The sequence below is a fragment of the Pollachius pollachius genome (genome assembly GCF_949987615.1).
Source record: "Pollachius pollachius genome assembly, chromosome: 1".
NCBI lineage: Eukaryota > Metazoa > Chordata > Actinopteri > Gadiformes > Gadidae > Pollachius > Pollachius pollachius.
Window position 1 is genome coordinate 33,720,468 of NC_136934.1, and position 18,790 is coordinate 33,739,257.

General features: G+C 46.2%; 1 protein-coding gene across 6 annotated transcripts in view; it reads left to right on the forward strand.

Annotated features, from left to right (window-relative positions):
- arhgef1 (Rho guanine nucleotide exchange factor (GEF) 1) overlaps positions 1 to 17,271 on the forward strand; it is a 35,161-nt gene extending 17,890 nt beyond the window's left edge. For 3 of the 6 annotated variants that reach the window (XM_079742126.1, XM_079742130.1, XM_079742127.1), the window contains 25 exons: positions 1,433 to 1,462; positions 2,576 to 2,687; positions 2,927 to 3,002; positions 3,606 to 3,635; positions 4,186 to 4,380; positions 4,929 to 5,067; positions 6,407 to 6,418; positions 7,226 to 7,393; positions 8,081 to 8,265; positions 8,767 to 8,913; positions 9,101 to 9,183; positions 9,717 to 9,842; positions 10,291 to 10,405; positions 10,732 to 10,832; positions 11,313 to 11,387; positions 11,502 to 11,577; positions 11,879 to 12,046; positions 12,654 to 12,741; positions 12,894 to 12,986; positions 13,450 to 13,502; positions 13,794 to 13,937; positions 14,025 to 14,156; positions 14,608 to 14,789; positions 15,365 to 15,462; positions 15,803 to 17,271. In XM_079742126.1, the coding sequence (XP_079598252.1) occupies positions 1,433 to 1,462; positions 2,576 to 2,687; positions 2,927 to 3,002; positions 3,606 to 3,635; positions 4,186 to 4,380; positions 4,929 to 5,067; positions 6,407 to 6,418; positions 7,226 to 7,393; positions 8,081 to 8,265; positions 8,767 to 8,913; positions 9,101 to 9,183; positions 9,717 to 9,842; positions 10,291 to 10,405; positions 10,732 to 10,832; positions 11,313 to 11,387; positions 11,502 to 11,577; positions 11,879 to 12,046; positions 12,654 to 12,741; positions 12,894 to 12,986; positions 13,450 to 13,502; positions 13,794 to 13,937; positions 14,025 to 14,156; positions 14,608 to 14,789; positions 15,365 to 15,439 (2,605 nt within the window). In that variant the 3' untranslated portion in view covers positions 15,440 to 15,462; positions 15,803 to 17,271. The remainder of the gene's footprint in view (positions 1 to 1,432; positions 1,463 to 2,575; positions 2,688 to 2,926; positions 3,003 to 3,605; positions 3,636 to 4,185; positions 4,381 to 4,928; positions 5,068 to 6,406; positions 6,419 to 7,225; positions 7,394 to 8,080; positions 8,266 to 8,766; positions 8,914 to 9,100; positions 9,184 to 9,716; positions 9,843 to 10,290; positions 10,406 to 10,731; positions 10,833 to 11,312; positions 11,388 to 11,501; positions 11,578 to 11,878; positions 12,047 to 12,653; positions 12,742 to 12,893; positions 12,987 to 13,449; positions 13,503 to 13,793; positions 13,938 to 14,024; positions 14,157 to 14,607; positions 14,790 to 15,364; positions 15,463 to 15,802) is intronic. The other 3 variants (XM_079742128.1, XM_079742129.1, XM_079742131.1) reach the window with 3 other exon arrangements.
- Positions 17,272 to 18,790: the final 1,519 nt, after the last annotated feature.

An 18,790-nucleotide genomic window follows, 5' to 3' on the forward strand; every position in this document is an offset into this window, starting at 1 on the left:
GAGAAGGTCATTGGCTGAGAGATGATGATGATGATGCTGACGCTGACGAGGAGAAGAGGGGGAAGAGGAAGCAGCAAAGGGAAAACGATGGAGTCAGCACTGCCACGCTGGCAGGACGGACTGGCACCGTGCCAACCCAACAGAGGGGAGAGGGGAGGAGGGGGGGTGAAGAGAGGTCCTCCTGTGTGTTATCAATGCTGGCCAGACACCGCCAGTGAATGCTGGATAATACATGAAAGGGAGTGAGAAGTTAATCTATCTGTTTAACCCCAGCGGCAAGAATACATTCCTGCTATCTCCTGCATCAAATACAAGGCACACACACAGGCAGGAAACAGGAAAAGGGGAGCAGAGCCTTCATCTGGTCAGTGGAGAAGGGCCAGGGTGTGAAGAAAATATGAATAAAAGAAGAACACGGTTCGGAGCGCGGATACGCTCAGGCAGTCATCTGAGAGGGCTTATCAAAGCCATCTCTAAAAACAGCTTCACACTCGTTCCATTACACACTCTCTATCCCCCCCTCTCTCTCTCTGTTAGATTCCACTGTCTCCCTGAACACACAAGATCTGTTCAGTTTAATTCCACCAGTGCACTCGGACAACCGGCTCTCTGTTTCTCCTTCAGTTCCTTCACTCTCCCACACTCTCTCACCCCTCTCTTCTTCCCACAACTCGCCCCCCCCCCCCCCCCCCCCCCCCCCCCTCCATAAACACTCGCCCACAACAGAGTGACCTCAGCTGGCAGCTTGCTCATTGGCCTCTCCTGACAGACAAGAGTCTCTGATTGGATGATTTAGGGGAATCCCGGGGAAACCCCTCCCACCCTTTCATTTTCATAGAAAAACACAAGGATCCTTTTTTCCTCTGTCTTGCTTGTGAGTTGCATCAGACAAAAAAAACAGTTAAATGGTCGTTTCCGCTGTGCTGGAGCTCTATGTGTCTCTGGATGTGCCTTTGCAGACTACTCCGAATGACTGCTTTTGTCACAAATCTTGGTTTGATTTGACTCTAGAAAGCCTTTTTGCAGGGCTGTGAATATTTATAGATTTTCAGACAATTTTGTGCATTTTTGTTTTTAAATTGCAATTGCATTACTTTTGTAATTTTGGAGCTCGCAGCTTTTAATGCATGTCAAAGCCTTTTGATTTGAATCTCGTCTAGGGTTTTATTCTCTCTTTCTGTGCAAACATTAGAATATGTTCAATTGCCTCAGCTCTGAACACATAAACACTACAGTATATTTTGAGTTGGATCAGCAAAAGCTTAGTGGATTCAGATTCCATAGACCGAAAACACAATTGAGACTCTGTCGTGCAAGGCAAGGGAAACATGCCACTTGCCTGGGGAAAGAGGTGAGTGGCTTCTCAAGATGCCTACACGAGACCTTTCATGTCTCCTGCCCTCTGAAACCATGTTTCTTTTCTTTCTTTCAGAGCAAGCATTGTTGCGGATGAGGACAGATGGTGAGTGTTTGATCATTGGCATGTATATTTGTATAATATATTCCCGGGCATGAAGCGTTGCCTGCGTGACGATTTATTTTCTCCAATATGCCTGATGACAATCGGTGTACCACTCTATGTTAACCCATTTGTGCTGGCTGCTGCGCGGCGCAACATTGTATCTACTAGATACAATGTTGCGCCGCGCAGCAGCCGTTAAACCTGCACTATGACACCTTCTCATCAACATTTCTCAAAACTTGAACTTGCTTGTTTGTTTGTTTGCTTTTTCTGAGGAAGAGATCCTTTTGTTACGCACCACATTATCTTGCCCAACACCTTTCTCTCCGTCTCTCATCACCACAGCTTTCCTTTTCTTTGCCTTCTCAATACTCTGTCCTCTCCTTTCTGTTAGTCCCTCCCATCGTCTCACTGTGTGTCCATCTTCTCCTCTGTCTGTGGCTCCTCTCCTCCTCTCCCCTGTCTCCCTCTCTCCTCTGTTGGCCCTTCCCCTCCTCCCCTCTCCTCTTATCTGTTGGACCTTCCCCTCCACTACTCCTCTTCTCTGTCTACGGGGCCCTCACCTCCTCCTCTCCTGTCTGTTGGTCTCTCCCCTCCTCTCCTCCTCCCCTCTGTCTGTCGGATCGTCCTCTCCTCTCCTCCTCTCCACTGTCTGTCGGTCTCTCCCCTCCTCTCCTCCTCCCCTCTGTCTGTCGGATCGTCCTCTCCTCTCCACTGTCTGTCGGTCTCTCCCCTCCTCTCCTCCTCCCCTTTCTGTCGGGTCGTCCTCTCCTCTCCTCCACTCCACTGTCTGTCGGTCTCTCCCCTCCTCTCCTCCTCCCCTCTGTCTGTCGGATCGTCCTCTCCTCTCCTCCTCTCCACTGTCTGTCGGTCTCTCCCCTCCTCTCCTCCTCCCCTCTGTCTGTCGGATCGTCCTCTCCTCTCCTCCTCTCCACTGTCTGTCGGTCTCTCCCCTCCTCTCCACCCTCTCTCCACATATCCAAAACCATAAAAACTGAAGGATGTTTCGCAACTATTTAATTAGATATTATGTCGGTGGAAATCAACATTGTATTTTTCTTCCTCCTCCCTTTTTATCCCTTCTCTCCCTCCCTCCATTGCTCTCCTCTGTAGCCAAGCCATCTTTGCGTCGGTGGCTGTGTACCTGAAGCACCTCGGGGTGAAGAGCAGGGCTGTGGACAGCAAGAAGTCCAGGGTGGGCTTCTTCAGGAGGCCCCATGGCAAGGTCAGCGCTCTCCTACATTGATCCGAGAACATCCTAGAACTTCTACAGATATTATCAAAATATCCTATAGGATCATTCGGTTCATAGTCGTTACTCGACTCTCTGGTTATGGATCTCAGACCAACATCCGACAAGGGGTATTTTCTTTGAAAAGTTTGTGTATGTAGAGTATGGGGTCTTCTACTTTAAAACGCTTGTGTAAAGAGTCTGAACTCCTCTTCTGCTTCTCCCTTCCCCAGACCAAGAAGGACGAGTCCACCAAAACGAAGCCCAGAGGGGTTTTTCCTAGCATTCCCAGCTGGATCGCTGGTTCCAGTACGTCATTATCATAAGGGTTGACCTCAAAGACCCCCACCCAAAAGCACATCCAGAAGCTTCCTGCTTCTTTCTTTTTTCTTCAGATAGAAGCTTTAGCCAAATGGAAATCTTTTGGATTGTATATTATAACTATCGATGAAACAAAGCTTAGCTCATCAAAGTCAATAGATAGACCTATAAAGGGTGGTCTAACATCCGTGTCTGATTTGATATATACTTTAGACTGAGCTGGAGAGCAGAGGAACAGAATTTCCCCTTTTTGGCTATGCAAGTGTAGTCATTTTTATTTCATGTTATTTTTTCTCAGATTTCTAGCGCCTATGAAGTAATAATTCATATTGCGGTCACTGAAATAATGTAGCGTTGCTCATATGAATTCTCCCCTCAAGTCAATGACAGTCCATTTAAAAAACGATCCAATAGTTATCCCCCTTACACTGTGTATAGGGATGCCATTGTTTGAATTACAGTGTGTGTATGAACTGACGGCAAACATGACAGAGCTGTCTGTATATGTATATCTATATATAGATATACATAAACATGACATGATCAGAGACCACATGAGAACTGTCTGTCCTCCGTTCTTTCCTCCTGCAGACGAGGTCAAACCTAGGCCGGAAACTGAAGGTACAAAACCGTCCCTAGTTGTTACCCCCGTTGCACCCTCTCTGATCTCTAGAACGGTTCCCCCGTACTAATCAGCCGCTGTGCATGTCTGCATGAACCAAATCAAAGGAGCACAGAATTGGGTGCTCGTGGTTGGAATCCCTTTAGCTCCCTCGCCTTCCTCTGAGTTTTTTTGTGGTGGATTGTGTTTGATTCGTTGGGTGATGTGGTGAAACTGACGATAGAGACACGCACATACAACACTCCCAAAACTTTTACTTTCCCAAAGATTTGGATGTTCCCATGCCACCTCACCAACCTTCCTGTTTTCTTCCCGGCAACCCTGTTTGCATCAAACTCAGTTTCCTTCAAACTCCCCCTACTTACCTCTTTCTCACCATCTTCTGTTTGTACCTGTGAATGAAGTCACTAAGGCCTCCATTGTGCCCTCTCTCTGTATTTCTCTCCCTTTCTGACGTTCTCTCTGTCTTTTCTTCTATCTTTCTGTCTTTCTTTCTTTCTTCATTTCATCCTTTCCTTCCTCCTTACCTCCCTCTCTCCTCCCTTATAGCGGATAAAGATAAGCCTGCAGCCCAGGAGCGTAAGAACAGCCAGTTTCTGGCCCCCAGGGGGGAGCCCCTCCCCCCCTCCTTCCCCAGCAGGAAGTCCTGCTCCAGTGGGGTGGGCTCCTCCTCCTCCCAGCTCACCCTGGAGATCAGCGATTGCTCGGGGCTCAGCTCCAGCAGCCAAGAAGGCCACAGCGATGGTGGGTCCCTCTCTCTCTCTCATCACCCTCAGCCCTCACCCGCCTGGGTGGGGAAGACTCGTCTTCTGATTGTCTTGAATTCTTTGAACCAGTAAAACAATTAAACTGCATTCACTTTTTGACCGAAAAGTGGAGATAATGTGGAAAAAGACATGTTGTGTTGATTTATGTGTATAGTGTTGTGTACTCAAGGATGCAACATTTCAGTTCCATGGTTTCAGAGCCACACATTTCGTTGTCTGTGGTTATATGTACGTATTTTAAGGAGGTATTCTGAAGATATGTCCTACAATTAGTCAATTCTAATCTAACCAATAGAAAAATACACAGATGGTTTGTGCGTTCTTAGCATAAATTGTTAATAAGAAAACCAATTAATAAAGAAGCTATTAAAATAGCCCCTCTGGTCATAAGCCAGAGCAGCAAGTATCACATGAACACACTGACATTAGACCAGTCTAATATCGACCTTTACGAATCAGTAGCGCAGTCGTATTCATTAATTATTGTATTTATCATTCTTCCCTCTCACTGTCTCTCTTTTTCAGGTCTACCCAGCAACCGCTTAGAACCCCCGCCTTCCTGTGACGGGGGCGATGTGTCCCCAATCAGTCTGGGGAGCATCTCCACCGGGGAGCCCTTATCCCCCTGTGAGACCACCACAGAGGAAACTCTGGAGAAAGAAAGGTGAGGGAGAAATGACCAGAGAAGGAGACTTCTAGAGTGAGATTCTAGCTGTTGAGTACATGAAAAAACTTTTAAGGCAAATCTGCAGGGTGTATGGGGAAAAAATAATTATAGATATACTGTGTAATCGAAATACAGTACTGCATTACTCAAGATGATACTGCTGAATGGACCAGGATGCAACTGGTGGGTAATGCAATCAGTTTGAGCTTAGTTAGGCTAATCACTAGCCTAGGTTGCTAACGCTAGGGTAAAGAAGCGGGTTCAGTTCCAGGGGTAAAGCTAACACTAGGGCCAAAGATACAGTTTAGTTCCAGTTATAAGGCTAACGCTAGCTATGGCAACGTGTGTGTGCCTGGTGCTAAAGGCTGCGGGAGCGTGGTAAAACTCCTCCAGTGCGCTGTATTGCTGTGTGCTAGCTGTTGTCTCGCCTCCTGCTACCAACCTAACAACGAAATGCCAGCGGTCCTGGAGACGTTGGAGAGCCTCCCTCCTTGGAGACGGACTGTAGCCACGTGTGAGCCCAGCCTTCCCCTCCATCTCTTCGGCTTCCCGGTCCCTAGTTCCTTCTCCCCTCCCTCCCTCCCTCCCTCCCTCCCTCCCTCTATTCAGCATGCCACATTTCCTCTTCTTCCTCCGGTGTTGTCCTCTTCATCGAAGCGTCTCAGTGTGTGCGTCCTGTTGTGCTTCCCATGTCTCTTACCAAAGAGCTTTGTGCCTTTTGTCTGTTGCCTGTTGGCGTCATCTGTCTAGTTGTGAAATGCTTTAAAGACCTGTAGACGGAAGTGCAGGATTCTATGAATGAACATTGGATAGTCTCCATTTAAATCTAAACCTCAGAATTATAATGCTTTTTGTCTGTGGTTTTATCGCCTGGTTTGCAGAAGTACTGCATTTGATAGTTTTATATTCTGTAAGTTTCAACTGTTAAGTCAAGAGTTTTAGGAAGTATATAATGATATTGAATTCGAGAAGTGAAAATGCCTGAGGTGAATCTGACAACAAATAAACGTTGTCCTTGCCTATTTTCTATTAGTGATTAGCAGGACTAATGAGACATACGTCTTTATTGTGGCTATCTGTTCAATGTGCTTTCGTGTGCGCAAAAGCAGCAGTGTGTTCAGCACCACCAGGGCCTGTCCCAGGTCCTATTGTCTGGGCGACCGCCACAGTGGGTGTGTGGTCAGTCACATGCCGCGCCAGGGGCTTTAAGCATTGTAGTCGGTTGGCTGCAGATCGCAATGTGCACTGGCATGTCGGACTCATGTTAGCTTGGTGTGTGAAGTCGGGATCCTTTCCTGTCGGTTGTGTAACTTTCTGATGTCCCGTGTTTTTGCAGACAGAAGACAAGGTGGGTCAGCGCACCTTGACAGTGGCATGGACGCACTTTGGTTCTTCTCGCACTGATCACTCTCTCACACACACACACACACACACACACACACACACACACACACACACACACACACACACACACACACACACACACACACACACACACACACACACACACACACACACACACACACACACACACACACGCTGCATGGCTAAGTATTATTCACTTGGTGCTATTGTAAGGTTGCTAAGAGATAATCAGTGGCTGTATTGTTGTGTCTGGAGAATTTATGTAGTAGTCAGTATTTGTAGTAGGTTTCGAGTAGGTATTTGAAAATATAGACGCTACAAAGTCGTGAACAAAATGTCTCCACTGATGTCTTGTTAATGTAGACTGGCTCTCAATTTCTGTCAGGGAAAAGTTCAGTGATACATTTCATGTTTGTGTGGTATATATCTGTTGAATCCATATTTTCCAAACAATGCATGTCATAATCCATGCATACCAACTCATCTTCCATTCTGTCTTCCTCTTCCTGATGGATTTTCTTTCCCCATTATATTTTTACTTTCCTTAATTTTTCCACTATTTCTCTTCCCTCGGTTGTTGTTTGACATTCTGGTGCCTCTGATGCTTCCTTTCCTCGTCATCCTCCTGTCGTTCTGTTCCTTCCTTCCCCTGCCTCTCATCTCTTCTTTCATCAATCCTGTTCTGTCGGCCCTCCTTGCCTCCATTTCCTCTTTCTTTATTTTCTACTTTTTCCCCCCTCCCTTCCCCCCTCCCTCCCTCCCTCCCTCCCTCCCTCCTCGGCCGCCGTAGGAAAGTGGGGCGCAGCGAGAGCGCCCGTGTGGACCGCCACTCCTCCCGGCGCCACGGCTCCTCCCGGGGCAAACAGTCCCGTTCCCGTAGCGACGTGGACCTCCAGCCTCCCAACATGAGCGCCTCTCCTCTCTCGCTCACACCCCAACACCCATCAGCCCATCACCTGTAAGGCCGACACGGGAAACAGCCTCTGAGACAGACAGAGAGAGGGAGGCACTGGGAAACTCTCGTCCACCCTGTTAAAATGTCAAATGCATTGATATCAGAAAGAGGAAATGACAAGGTTAAATATGTCAGATCGCAAGGTAGACAAGGTTGACGATTCGCGATCTGTACCTTTTCCTTGTTTTTCAAGAAACTGCAGTTTTCTCTAAGTTGAAAAGTTGACAGCTTCACAATCGACTTGACATTTGTTCTGCATAGGATCTTCATTGATCTTTCTCTTGCTCTTGCCAAACTGCAATTGTTAAGGCTTCAGTTTGGTGAAGTTTAAAGCTGTCATTTCAAACTAAATTAACCGACAGGCCGGGTAGGTTGATCATTTGATCATTTAACAACACGTGTGTGGGACTGTTTCTCTGTCTGTTCACGCCGACTGACCATTGACCAGCACAGAGACAAACCGTCCATTGCAATTGACCTGTGACCTGAAGCGGGAGAGTAGGCTGGCAGTCAGTAACGATCAAATCCCTTTGGTGTTTATATTAAGGTAGTTGACCTTTGGCTAACTAGGGAGCATTCTGGGATTGATTCAGGTCAATATTGACCTGTTGGCTAAGTGTCGACGGCCACACGATCGTTCCGAGTGTCGACACAAACATTGGTTGAATGTTTTCCCTTGCGGTGCTCTAGTCTGGACGGGCCCGTCCAGTGTCTGGACGGCACCACCCCCACCAGCCCCTCCCCCCAGCCGGAGGAGATGGAGCCTCGTCTGGTGGAGCTGGAGCAGGACCCCGCTAACTGGCGGGAGCTGGCTGACCGCAACGCCCTGGCTAACCTCAGCAAGAAGGAGACCAAGAGACAGGAGGTCATCAACGGTAGGGAGCGAGAGGACATTCAAATAAAATGTACAAACGTAAAGTACATCAATGTCATTTATTGATTCCAAATGGGAAATGATAATCAGCCGACCAATCCGCTAATGCTTAATATCCTTGAACCTCTCAGTTCATTGTCAATTTCCTAGAGGCGTTATCAACATGCCGAGACCAAAATGCCTCCAGACGCAATTGGATGTACCTAATACCAATCAGAGCATAGAAACTTTTGACACATCAGGGCCCACCATCTTGGTTTTTAATGTAAATACCTGTCCTCTTCCCCTTAACCATTCTCTATTTGTCCTCTCCCCCCTTTTGTTCTCTATCCCACCCCTTCCCTCTCCCCCTTGTTCCTCCTTTTGTCTTTTGTTATTCTCTCTGTCTCTCCGTGTGTGTGTGTGTGTGTGTGTGTGTGTATATATATACACACACACACACACACACACACACACACACACACACACACACACACACACACACACACACACACACACTCAGAGCTGTATACGACTGAGCATGCACACTACCGCATGCTGACGGTGCTCCAGACGGTCTTCTTAAAGCCCCTGGAGAGGGAGGAGATCCTCACCGGCCCAGAGCTGGCCGCCATCTTCCCCAGCCTGGAGGAGATCCTGGAGGTGCACTGTGAGTTCCACCGCCCCCCCCGGGTTCAGAAGTCACTTTGGATAGAGATACCTGCTAAATGACTATATAGTTAGTACATACAATAGCAGTTGTGACAAAGGAATAACATTGAGGATGTTTCATTGGTGATGGTGATATTGAGTCCATCATATGCCGTGTGTGTGTGTGTGTGTGTGTGTGAACACAGACACCTTCCATGAGAACCTGAAGGCGCTGCGTGTGGAGGACGAGTTCATCGTGAAGAACATCGGTGCCACGCTGCTCAACAGAGTGAGTCGCCTCCTGTCTTCTGTTCCTCTCCATGTTCCTTCAGCTCCTGCAGCCTCACACAAGCACCGTTTCCCTGTACTATCCGCATATACTGGGGCAGGACCTCAGGGTAGCATTTGGACCAGCGTAGTGTAGTGGCTTTGGTCTAGTGGGTTTTAAATCTATGTATCTATTTATTTATGATCATTTATTTATTGTTACCAGTCAATAACGGCCCAAATAGTCAAGTGTGAAACTCAAAGGCCGCTTTACCTGTCTTTCGCACACTTTATTTTGGTCGTTTCGGTGCAGTCTAATGGTGAAGATAATATTCCAATCGACAATCAATAAAACTAGCATCAGAGATGAAGACCTCAAGGGGGAGGGATTGTTTCACGCACATTAGAAGGTGTTATGGATTCACCAGTGATTACCTTTCCAAAGAATTGTGCATTTTTCTATATTTGTTTTTACTTTCTGATTTATTTCCTTATCCCCCCCCCAATCCAAGCCAAACCTTTGGTCTCTCTGGTAACTCTGCCTTCTGCCTGTAGTTCGGGGGTCCGGAGGGGGAGTGGTTCCAGAAGCTGACGGCCCGGTTCTGCAGCCACCAGTCCTGGGCCCTAGATCAGATCAAGAGCCGGCAGAAGAAAGACGCCCGCTTCAATGCCTTCATCCTGGTACAGGAGACGTTGCACCTGCTGCACACAAACACACACACACACACACACTCTCAGGGATCCACTAAGCTCAGGCTGGTACTCTCTTATCAATGCACTTGAGTATGTTCTAGTGATAAGCCGATATTGTGTTGTTATTGATAGCACATGATATTTATGAAGATATTACAGAACTTCTAATAACTGCAAAGGCATGCAAAGGTGTGCTGGTATACATAGTATACAAATATTTGCCTCTGTGTTTTTAATGTGTCTGTAGTGAGTCTGTTTAATGTGTGTGTTATGTGTCTGTAATTGAGTGAAAAGTGAAAATGAGTGCCTTTAAACATGTCTGTAACGTGTGTTTAATGTATCTTTTAACGTTCATGTGAGGTTTGTTTAATGCGCGTTACGTGGGTGCCTTTTTAAAGGGTCTGGGATGCGTGTGTTTACTGTGTGTGGATCGCAGGAGGCGGAGAGCAAGCCCCAGTGCCGCAGGCTGCAGCTGAAGGACATCATCCCCACCGAGATGCAGAGGCTGACCAAGTACCCTCTGCTGCTGGAGAACATTGCCAAGAGCACCGGTACGGCCTCATGTCAGCCAATCAGCTCCAATCAGGCCTCGGACCGGGGTGTAGTCTACGCAATATGACGGTATACACTGTATACCCGCTCTAGAAGCGCTACGATGTCTGTGCACACTCCTGAAAGACTTTTGATAATGGACAGAATTCTCTCTCCAGCCATTTTTTTTTTTTGCAAATACCAGGCCGAAAGACGGGACAGTAAACGGACTTATCCCAATATACACACTAAAATACAGTACACTACACCAACCGCAGAGGGACGACATCCGCCATGTTTTTAGTGAGTTACCGGACCCCCTCCCCTCGTCTGTCTCTCTCCACAGAGGACCAGGAGGAGAAGGACAGGATCCTGCAGAGCGCAGAGTGCTGCAGGAAGATCCTCAACCACGTCAACGACGAGGTCAAGGTCATGGAGAACCTGCTGGTGAGGAGCACGGGCGACCGCGCTGAGGGGCGGCCCATACAGCAGCGATTCACTGGGCATTCAGCCATTGTCAGCTATACGTCACTCTCTCACTCTCTCGCTCTCTCCCCCCCTTCTCCCTGTTTCTGTCTCTCCTCTGTTATCTCTCTCCCCCCCTTCTCCCTGTATCTCTCTCTCCTCTGTTCTCTCTCTCTCTCCCCCCCTTCTCCCTGTTTCTGTCTCTCCTCTGTTATCTCTCTCCCCCCTTCTCCCTGTATCTGTCTCTCCTCTGTTCTCTCTCTCTCTCACCCCCTTCTCCCTGTATCTGTCTCCCCTCTGTTCTCTCTCTCTCACCCCCTTCTCCCTGTATCTGTCTCTCCTCTGTTCTCTCTCTCTCTCACCCCCATCTCCCTGTAACTGTCTCTCCTCTGTTCTCTTCTCTCTCACCCCCATCTCCCTGTAACTATCTCTCCTCTGTTCTCTCTCTCTCTCCCCCTCCAGAACCTGAAGGACTACCAGCGGCGCTTGGACACGTCTGGGCTCAAACCCAGTACCGATTTGTACACAGAGTACAAGGTAAGGTCTCCTGGAAATACCTTTAGCCTTTTACTGCCTGACCCTCAGCTCTGGTGGGGATGAGCTCCAGCTACAGTCGCTCATAACCATGTTTCTTTCTCCATCTTCTCCCAGAACATTGACCTGACCCTGAAAAATATGATCTATGAAGGTCCCCTCACTTGGAAGGTCACAAAGGAGAAAGCTATCGGTATGAGAGATGTATAAATGAAATTACGTGTCATGTGATCCATGTGTTACAGGATCATACAGTCGTATCTATGCAGCAGCTTCAAGCAACTGTTGGACTGACATTCTACTTGCCACATTTTGTTCTTTAACCATTCATGTATTTTCACTACAGCCTTCACTTTTGTTCAGAATTTCGAGAGAGAAGATGATAGTGGATAGATCGAGAGTGGATAGATGGATAGTGGATAGGCCCAGGATTTGTTATTATGATTATTCTGATGATTTCCGCTGTGTAACTTTTGAACCCCGCGGTGTCTCAGAGGTGCAGTGCGTGCTGCTGGGCGACCTGCTGGTGCTGCTGCAGAGGCAGGACGACAAGATGGTGCTCAAGTGCCAGAGCAAGAGCAACGTGGTGGTGCAGGAGGGCAAGCAGATGCTCAGCCCCATCATCAAGCTCAACTCCGTGTTCCTCAGGGAGGTGGCCACAGGTGGGGCTGAGCACACGCACAAGCACACACACGCACGAACACACTAATGCACACACACACTTTTGCACACACACACTTTTGCACACACACTTTTACACACACACAATTTTGCACACACACACTTATGCACACACACACTTTTGCACACACACACTTTTACACACACACACTTATGCACACACACACTTATGCACACACACACACACGCACACATACAGAAACACACACATAAACACATGCATACACATAAGCACATGTACAAACGCACATACATATGCGCACACACATAGTATACATATGCGCACAAACTCACCCACACACTCACCCCACCACTAACTGTACCAAGTGGTAGGTTGATCTATCCATCATCCATCTGTGTGGACTCTCCCACTACAGGCCTAAACACGTAGAGTGTGAACAGACTGATAATGGTTAGTCAACCTCACACCTGGTTGTATGGGGCCCTATGCTATACAACTCTTATATATAGCCCTCTGTTGATCTACTAACGTGTGTGTGTGTGTGTGTGTGTGTGTGTGTGTGTGTGTGTGTGTGTGTGTGTGTGTGTGTGTGTGTGTGTGTGTGTGTGTGTGTGTGTCTCTGGCAGACCGCAAGGCCTTCTACGTCATCTTCACATGGGACAGAGGTGCTCAGATCTACGAGCTGGTGGCCCAGTCCTCCGGAGAGAGGAACACGTGAGGCCTTTTAGAAATACCTGGAGTGTCCAAATGAGGACGTTTGTGTGAACAATACATCTCACAAAATGATCATTAAATAATAATCAATAATATCTCTCTATCACCTTGTGTGTGTGTGTGTGTGTGTCTGTGTGTGTGTGTGTGTCCAGCTGGACAGAAGTAATCAAGAAAGCGGTGGATGATCTGAAGCAGAGTGGGCCCGCTGCGGGGGGGGTGTTGACCCCGGTGGGCGGGCATCCCCCGTAAGTCTTTTTCCGCTGATGAAGTCGGAATCTAACCACGTTATAGATAAGATTAACTCCTATTTAATGAATGTTAGTAACTGTTGTATAAGAAGAAGAAACCCCTCCTGGAATATTGCGTCATTGGAAAATAATGTACTTCTGTGGTGGTCCGCAAACTTCCACCCTCGGCCACATTCTACTACAATCACAGGACCCCTGTCATGGGGTTGTTCCTTACTTGTTCACCTAGCAGCCTTATGGGTAAGGAAGCATTCTAGAATCCCACTACCCCATATCCACTACCAGTCGTCATGGTTTCCCCTCAGACCCTAGAAAGGTTTAACCTGCCTCACTAGCTAATATGGCGACTAGGTCAGTATGGTATACAGTGAGGGTTTACACAGCAACAGACTCATAATTCACTCTTTAATGCTAACTTTTTTGACTCTGAACACCCCCCCCCCTATCTCTCTTTTCTTAGGCACTTGGTTCCTTTGAGTCCAACTTTAAATGGCAATTTCAAAAGCAGCATAGGTAAGAGAAGGACTATCTTTACCTCATCTGTACGTTCATCTGTATTTCATTTTATTTATTTTTTTACATTATATTTGATATGCAGATATTATTATATTATTTTGTCGTATATATTGTTTATGTGCAAATGTTATTATTCTTTGCATTCATTTCTAGTATTGGAAATTTATAATATGTTTGTACACCATGAAGCTTCTTAAGAAAACTATATAATATTGATATATCTTTTGATGCCTGAGCTCAATGCTGTCTATGTCAATCTCATTTTATTCTAATGTCATCCATCTGCAGTGCAGGATAATGACAGCCTCACAGAAGACAAGTCTCCATACCCTCAGGATTCTGTGATGTATTACCTGTCAGAGAAAGGCTTTGACCTGATCGCTGCCTCCAACAGTGAACAGGAGAAGGTGGCTGAAATTTCTCTCGATGATGGTAACATTTTATTTTCTTCCTCTTTCTTTTCGATTACCTTTTATCTATTGCGACACTAAAGCTGATTGGCATCCTGTATTCCAACAGTCATAGCTCTGAAAAGGCTATTGGTCAGCAGCATCAGCCTTTCAGAGGACTCTATGCCAGAAGAGGAAAATGGCAAGGAGGATGGGGGGTCAGAGAAGCTGGAGGACTGTACAGACGGCTCTAAGTCACCAGGTACATGACCTCGCCTGCTTCCTAAAAGAGATGGGTTCTGTTTTGTTAAAGGGATGGGATCAGGGTCCCGGACCACTACTCCCTCATGTCCCCCAGGGGTGTGTGGTTGTGGTGTGTTTGTGGGAATGTGACCTGCTTACCTCTTCCGTCACCATCACTGTGTGTGTGTGCGTGTGTGTGTGTGCGTGTGTGTGTGTGTGTGTGTGTGTGCGCGCGTGCGTGCGTGTGTGATCTGATCCTAATTTCCTACGGAGATCCTAAAAGAAACTGTTCAAATATATATGCATGCTGTACAATGTGGACAAAATGGAGGATAGTACAAAACATATTGTTTTTTACCTTTTTTTTTTTTTTTAATCTACCAACGGCATACCCAATAATGATCAGCTATGTCGTGTTGTCATATCTGACCACATCGCACCATAAGTCACCCGCCCTCTTCCATCCACAGAGGACAGAGGCCCCATAGTGGGGGCCTCGCAGGTGGAGGATGGCCCGGGAGGAGCGGAGTCTGGAGGGGCGAAGGGAGTGGAGGAGGGGGGCATCAGTGCACCCCTGGTGCTTTCCAAGGAGAGGGTGGAGGAGGTGTACAGCAGCCTCCAGGGTCTGGAGGAGAATCTGAGGAGACTAAAGGTGTGTGTGTGTGTGTGTGTGTGTGTGTGTGTGTGTGTGGGTGGGTGAACAATTAAGATGAATGGGAGAACTCAAGTGAAACCAATTACAAATGTTGTGACATTGAATGAAGACATTAAATAGAGGAGTATGTATTTACAAGACCTTAAATCAGCACGTTGGTCTAGCGTGACATGTAGGGAGACAGCATCAGGAAGCAGAGCTCAAGATGGCCGACCTAACAGGTAGAGGATGACAAGAGGTGGGCTGAAGCGAGACGTGCTGATGGGCGTCTCAATCCCCAGTCCCCTCTCTCCAGGGAGAATTATTGAAGTACGGGACCAGGCAGGCTATACTTTGGACAGAGGAGCCAAAAATAGCAGCAAAGAGAAACAAGGGAACAGAGGAAAACCACTTAACCACTGCTGTTACCGGCGGCCTGAAAATTGCTTTGTGAAATTGGACTTCTCTGACAATGGCCATTATGTTCGCTATTGCAATGGGGTGTGTCAGGGGATGTGTGTGTGTGTGTGTGTGTGTGCGTGTGCGCGTGCGTGCGTGCGCTCTCCTTACACGTACTGATGTGTGTTTTGTAGACCATGGAAGAGGCACACCATAAGCTGCTGATGGCCTTGTCGATGTTCTCCCTGGAGGGAGGAAACTTCCAGTGAGAAGCAACACACCTGGCAGCCAGGTGAGAGCACTACTAACCCTCCTAAATAACAGCTAGTTATGGTGTGGATATACACCCCTCACTCACAGCTAGTGTGGGTGTGGATACACACCCCTCACTCACAGCTAGTGTGGGTGTAGATACACACCCCTCACTCACAGCTAGTGTGGGTGTGAATACACACATTTTAACCTCTCCTATCTGTAATAACTGTGGCTATGGGGACAGACACTCATTATTTAGCAAAATGCCCACCTCCTACCTGCTCATAAATGTATTACAATTCACTGTTGGTCGCATTGGATGAAATTGTCTGCTAACTTCCTTCACACAAGTAGTCAACGTTGTTTCTCCTCTTCAGAAATTGCTGTAGGTGCCTGATTGAAGTGCACGTTTGACTTTTGGAGGACTGTCTGGAAACACTCAATGGTCGCGTACAAAACTGCTGCTGTTTGGGATGTTGAAGGTCGACGCCCAACCAGGAAGTTCACGCCAGACAGGAAGGGGGAGGGGCTTTGTCTGCAGTGCACTGCTTGAGTGGTGAAGCAGGGAAGGTGTGTGTGTGTATGTGTATGTGTATGTGTGTGTGTGTGTGTGTGTGTGTGTGTGTGTGTGTGTGTGTGTGTGTGTGTGTGTGTGTGTGTGTGCGCGCATGTGAAAAAGGAAGATGAAGAAAGAAGTGACAGTTTTATGAACAGTTTCCAAAAAATGTTTAGCAATTTTGCTGTGCGATGGATGCTGCATAATAAAAAGTGTGTGGAGAGTTGCTATGAGACACATACACACCAGACACAAACACATGGACAAACAATGAACATAGAATTATGTTGTGTAAGAGAATTTATCTGTACGATTTTTTTAGCATTGTAGTTTTAGTTTGCAATAATGCTTAGTGCCACAGTGTTGCAGAATTGCAAACAAATCCAGAAATAGTTTTGGTAAAAACAAGCTCTAAACCTAAGGTTTGAAGCTTTTGCATGCTGAATCATGTTAGAAAATAAACCTTCCAGTTACACTGTTAAATACCCATACTTAACCATGTATAGAGCACAGATGAGAATGAAGGGTGTGCATGTGGACTATTTTGGAGTGGAGATACTGTTGTAATTTAGATTGGATTATGAACAAATAACAGAATATGCATAAAAAAAGATATATAGATATATATACATGCATACATACATACACACGCATAGTATCATGATAGCTGTTTGATCTCCTTATGATCGCTGCCATTATTTATTCCTTTGGGTCCTTTCAGGGTTTCTGCTGCTTCTCTGGGAAACTTACAGCACTAGTGGTGGGAGTCAAACCATAAGAAGTTCAGATCCAGAAGGTAGATTCAAGTTGCGCTGCAGTGCTAAAACATGGCATCTGATAGCCTTCCTGCCTCGTTTGAAGTATTGAATGCAAAATACAGACATTTTGAAAGCGAAGACACACACATAGACGAGCACAAAGACACATACACAAGACCCAGTGCCAAAGCAGTGCTCACAGGGGAGAGCAGATTATCTGGGTTTTTTATTTTTTGCTTGCCTTCTGATTGTAATGTCTGCAGTGTCAACCACACACACACGACATTAGATTTAGTTACATATTTTGATTGTATTATATGCTGTTGAGTATGTTATTAGTCAAATATATTATATTAGATAGTAGCAATGTTCTTTTTGTATCAAATTTGACCTTTTTTCAAGAGCTGATTGTAATTATTCTTGATTTATTTTTTTGGACTGGTGGATTTGAACTGTGGTGAGGCACACAGGACCAAAGACAAAAACGCTGTACCGCTAGATCCTCATGCTATTTAATACAATTATGACAACGCTTTTGCGCATTACTGGCACATGAACGTTTGCTGGGTTGAGATGGATGTACGGGCAGGTCGGCAGTTTGGAGGCGTCATTAGTTTATTCTTGTTAATCCCAGTACATGCTCATTCCAATCATCCCATACTGCCGAGTTTTATGAATTTCCAGTAATAGTTACAGTATAGGTGAATAAAAGGATGTATATTTTATAATTATTGAAGCTATACTGCCCCCAAAGAATTTGCCTCTTAAACGCATATGAGAATGAACCGGACAGCCTTCAGCAAATGCACTGGTTTTCTTGGGGACAAAAACACCATGGTCTATAAGTAAGACTGAAGGTGTGCTTCGGTCTCCACGGGACCAAGGCAGTACTACACTTCTTCTGCCACTCAGTCATTGCCATGACCATACTGAACTCGAGTGAGACCAATTGCAAACAACCACCAAGCACAACAAGGGCACATATAAAGTCAAATGAAGTTTGTAGCCAGGGCCAACGTAGACCCTACTTGGTCCACATTCTCACAAGTACTGTAATGACGGTGATCTCTGATATGCACCCTCATGTGTAGCCACCAAGCTGTAACCATCTCCGCCCTCATCCAACCGCACCTTTTTTTTTTACCCGCCACATCTTCTACTCTGAACTCACAACTTTTGTGCTAAGAAGCCCACCAGAAGACCCCATAGGCCCCGGTTTCTCTTTAGACGAGGGAGGGACCAGTAAGACTATGAGCCAGACGAACACACACACACACAGAGGTAACCAGGTCACGGAGTGGTTTTGGTTATTGTTATTTGTATGTTTGTTTTGTTTTTTTAAGCGTTATGTAACTATGCCTCTGCAAAAATGTTGAGAGAGAAAGGATTGTTCATGGAGTTTTTTGCGAGGGGTTTGCAACACGCTGAAGTGGTCCCAAACCCATATGCCAAATTGAGTAAGCATCCAGTTGGCCAATAGGATGAGGCTAAAGAAATAATCCGGCCCGCAGGTATTTATCCTCCATTGGTTTGCATTCATCAGCAGTGGATTACCGCCTTACACCATCTTACAGTAATACCTCGTCAAACACGCTCGCGCAGGGAGAATGACTAATACATCTCTGTCTGTCTGTCTCTCTGTGCTTATACCTGATGTATCCTGTATTCCAATAGATAGATGTTTAGAACATTTATTTATATAGTTTGGTGCCTTATGACGATCTGGCTGCTGTTCCCCCAAAAGATGGTTCTCCACAAACAAATGCACGTTTTATAAGACCTCAGATTGATAAATTCTTGGGAATGGTTTTCCCATCAGATGAAAGTTGGTCTCCTCGATGCTGTTTATATTCACCTTCAGGATCACAAAAGGATTTTTACTGATCTCGTCTTCAGACAAGCATCCATCACGCTGTTAATAAAAAGTCTAAATGCAAGAACATATATATATATATATATATATATATATATATATAGTGTATTTGGGTTTGGATTTTTCTCTTGTAAGAGGGTTTTAATGTATGCTTAAGAACCATTGTGGTACGTTCTTT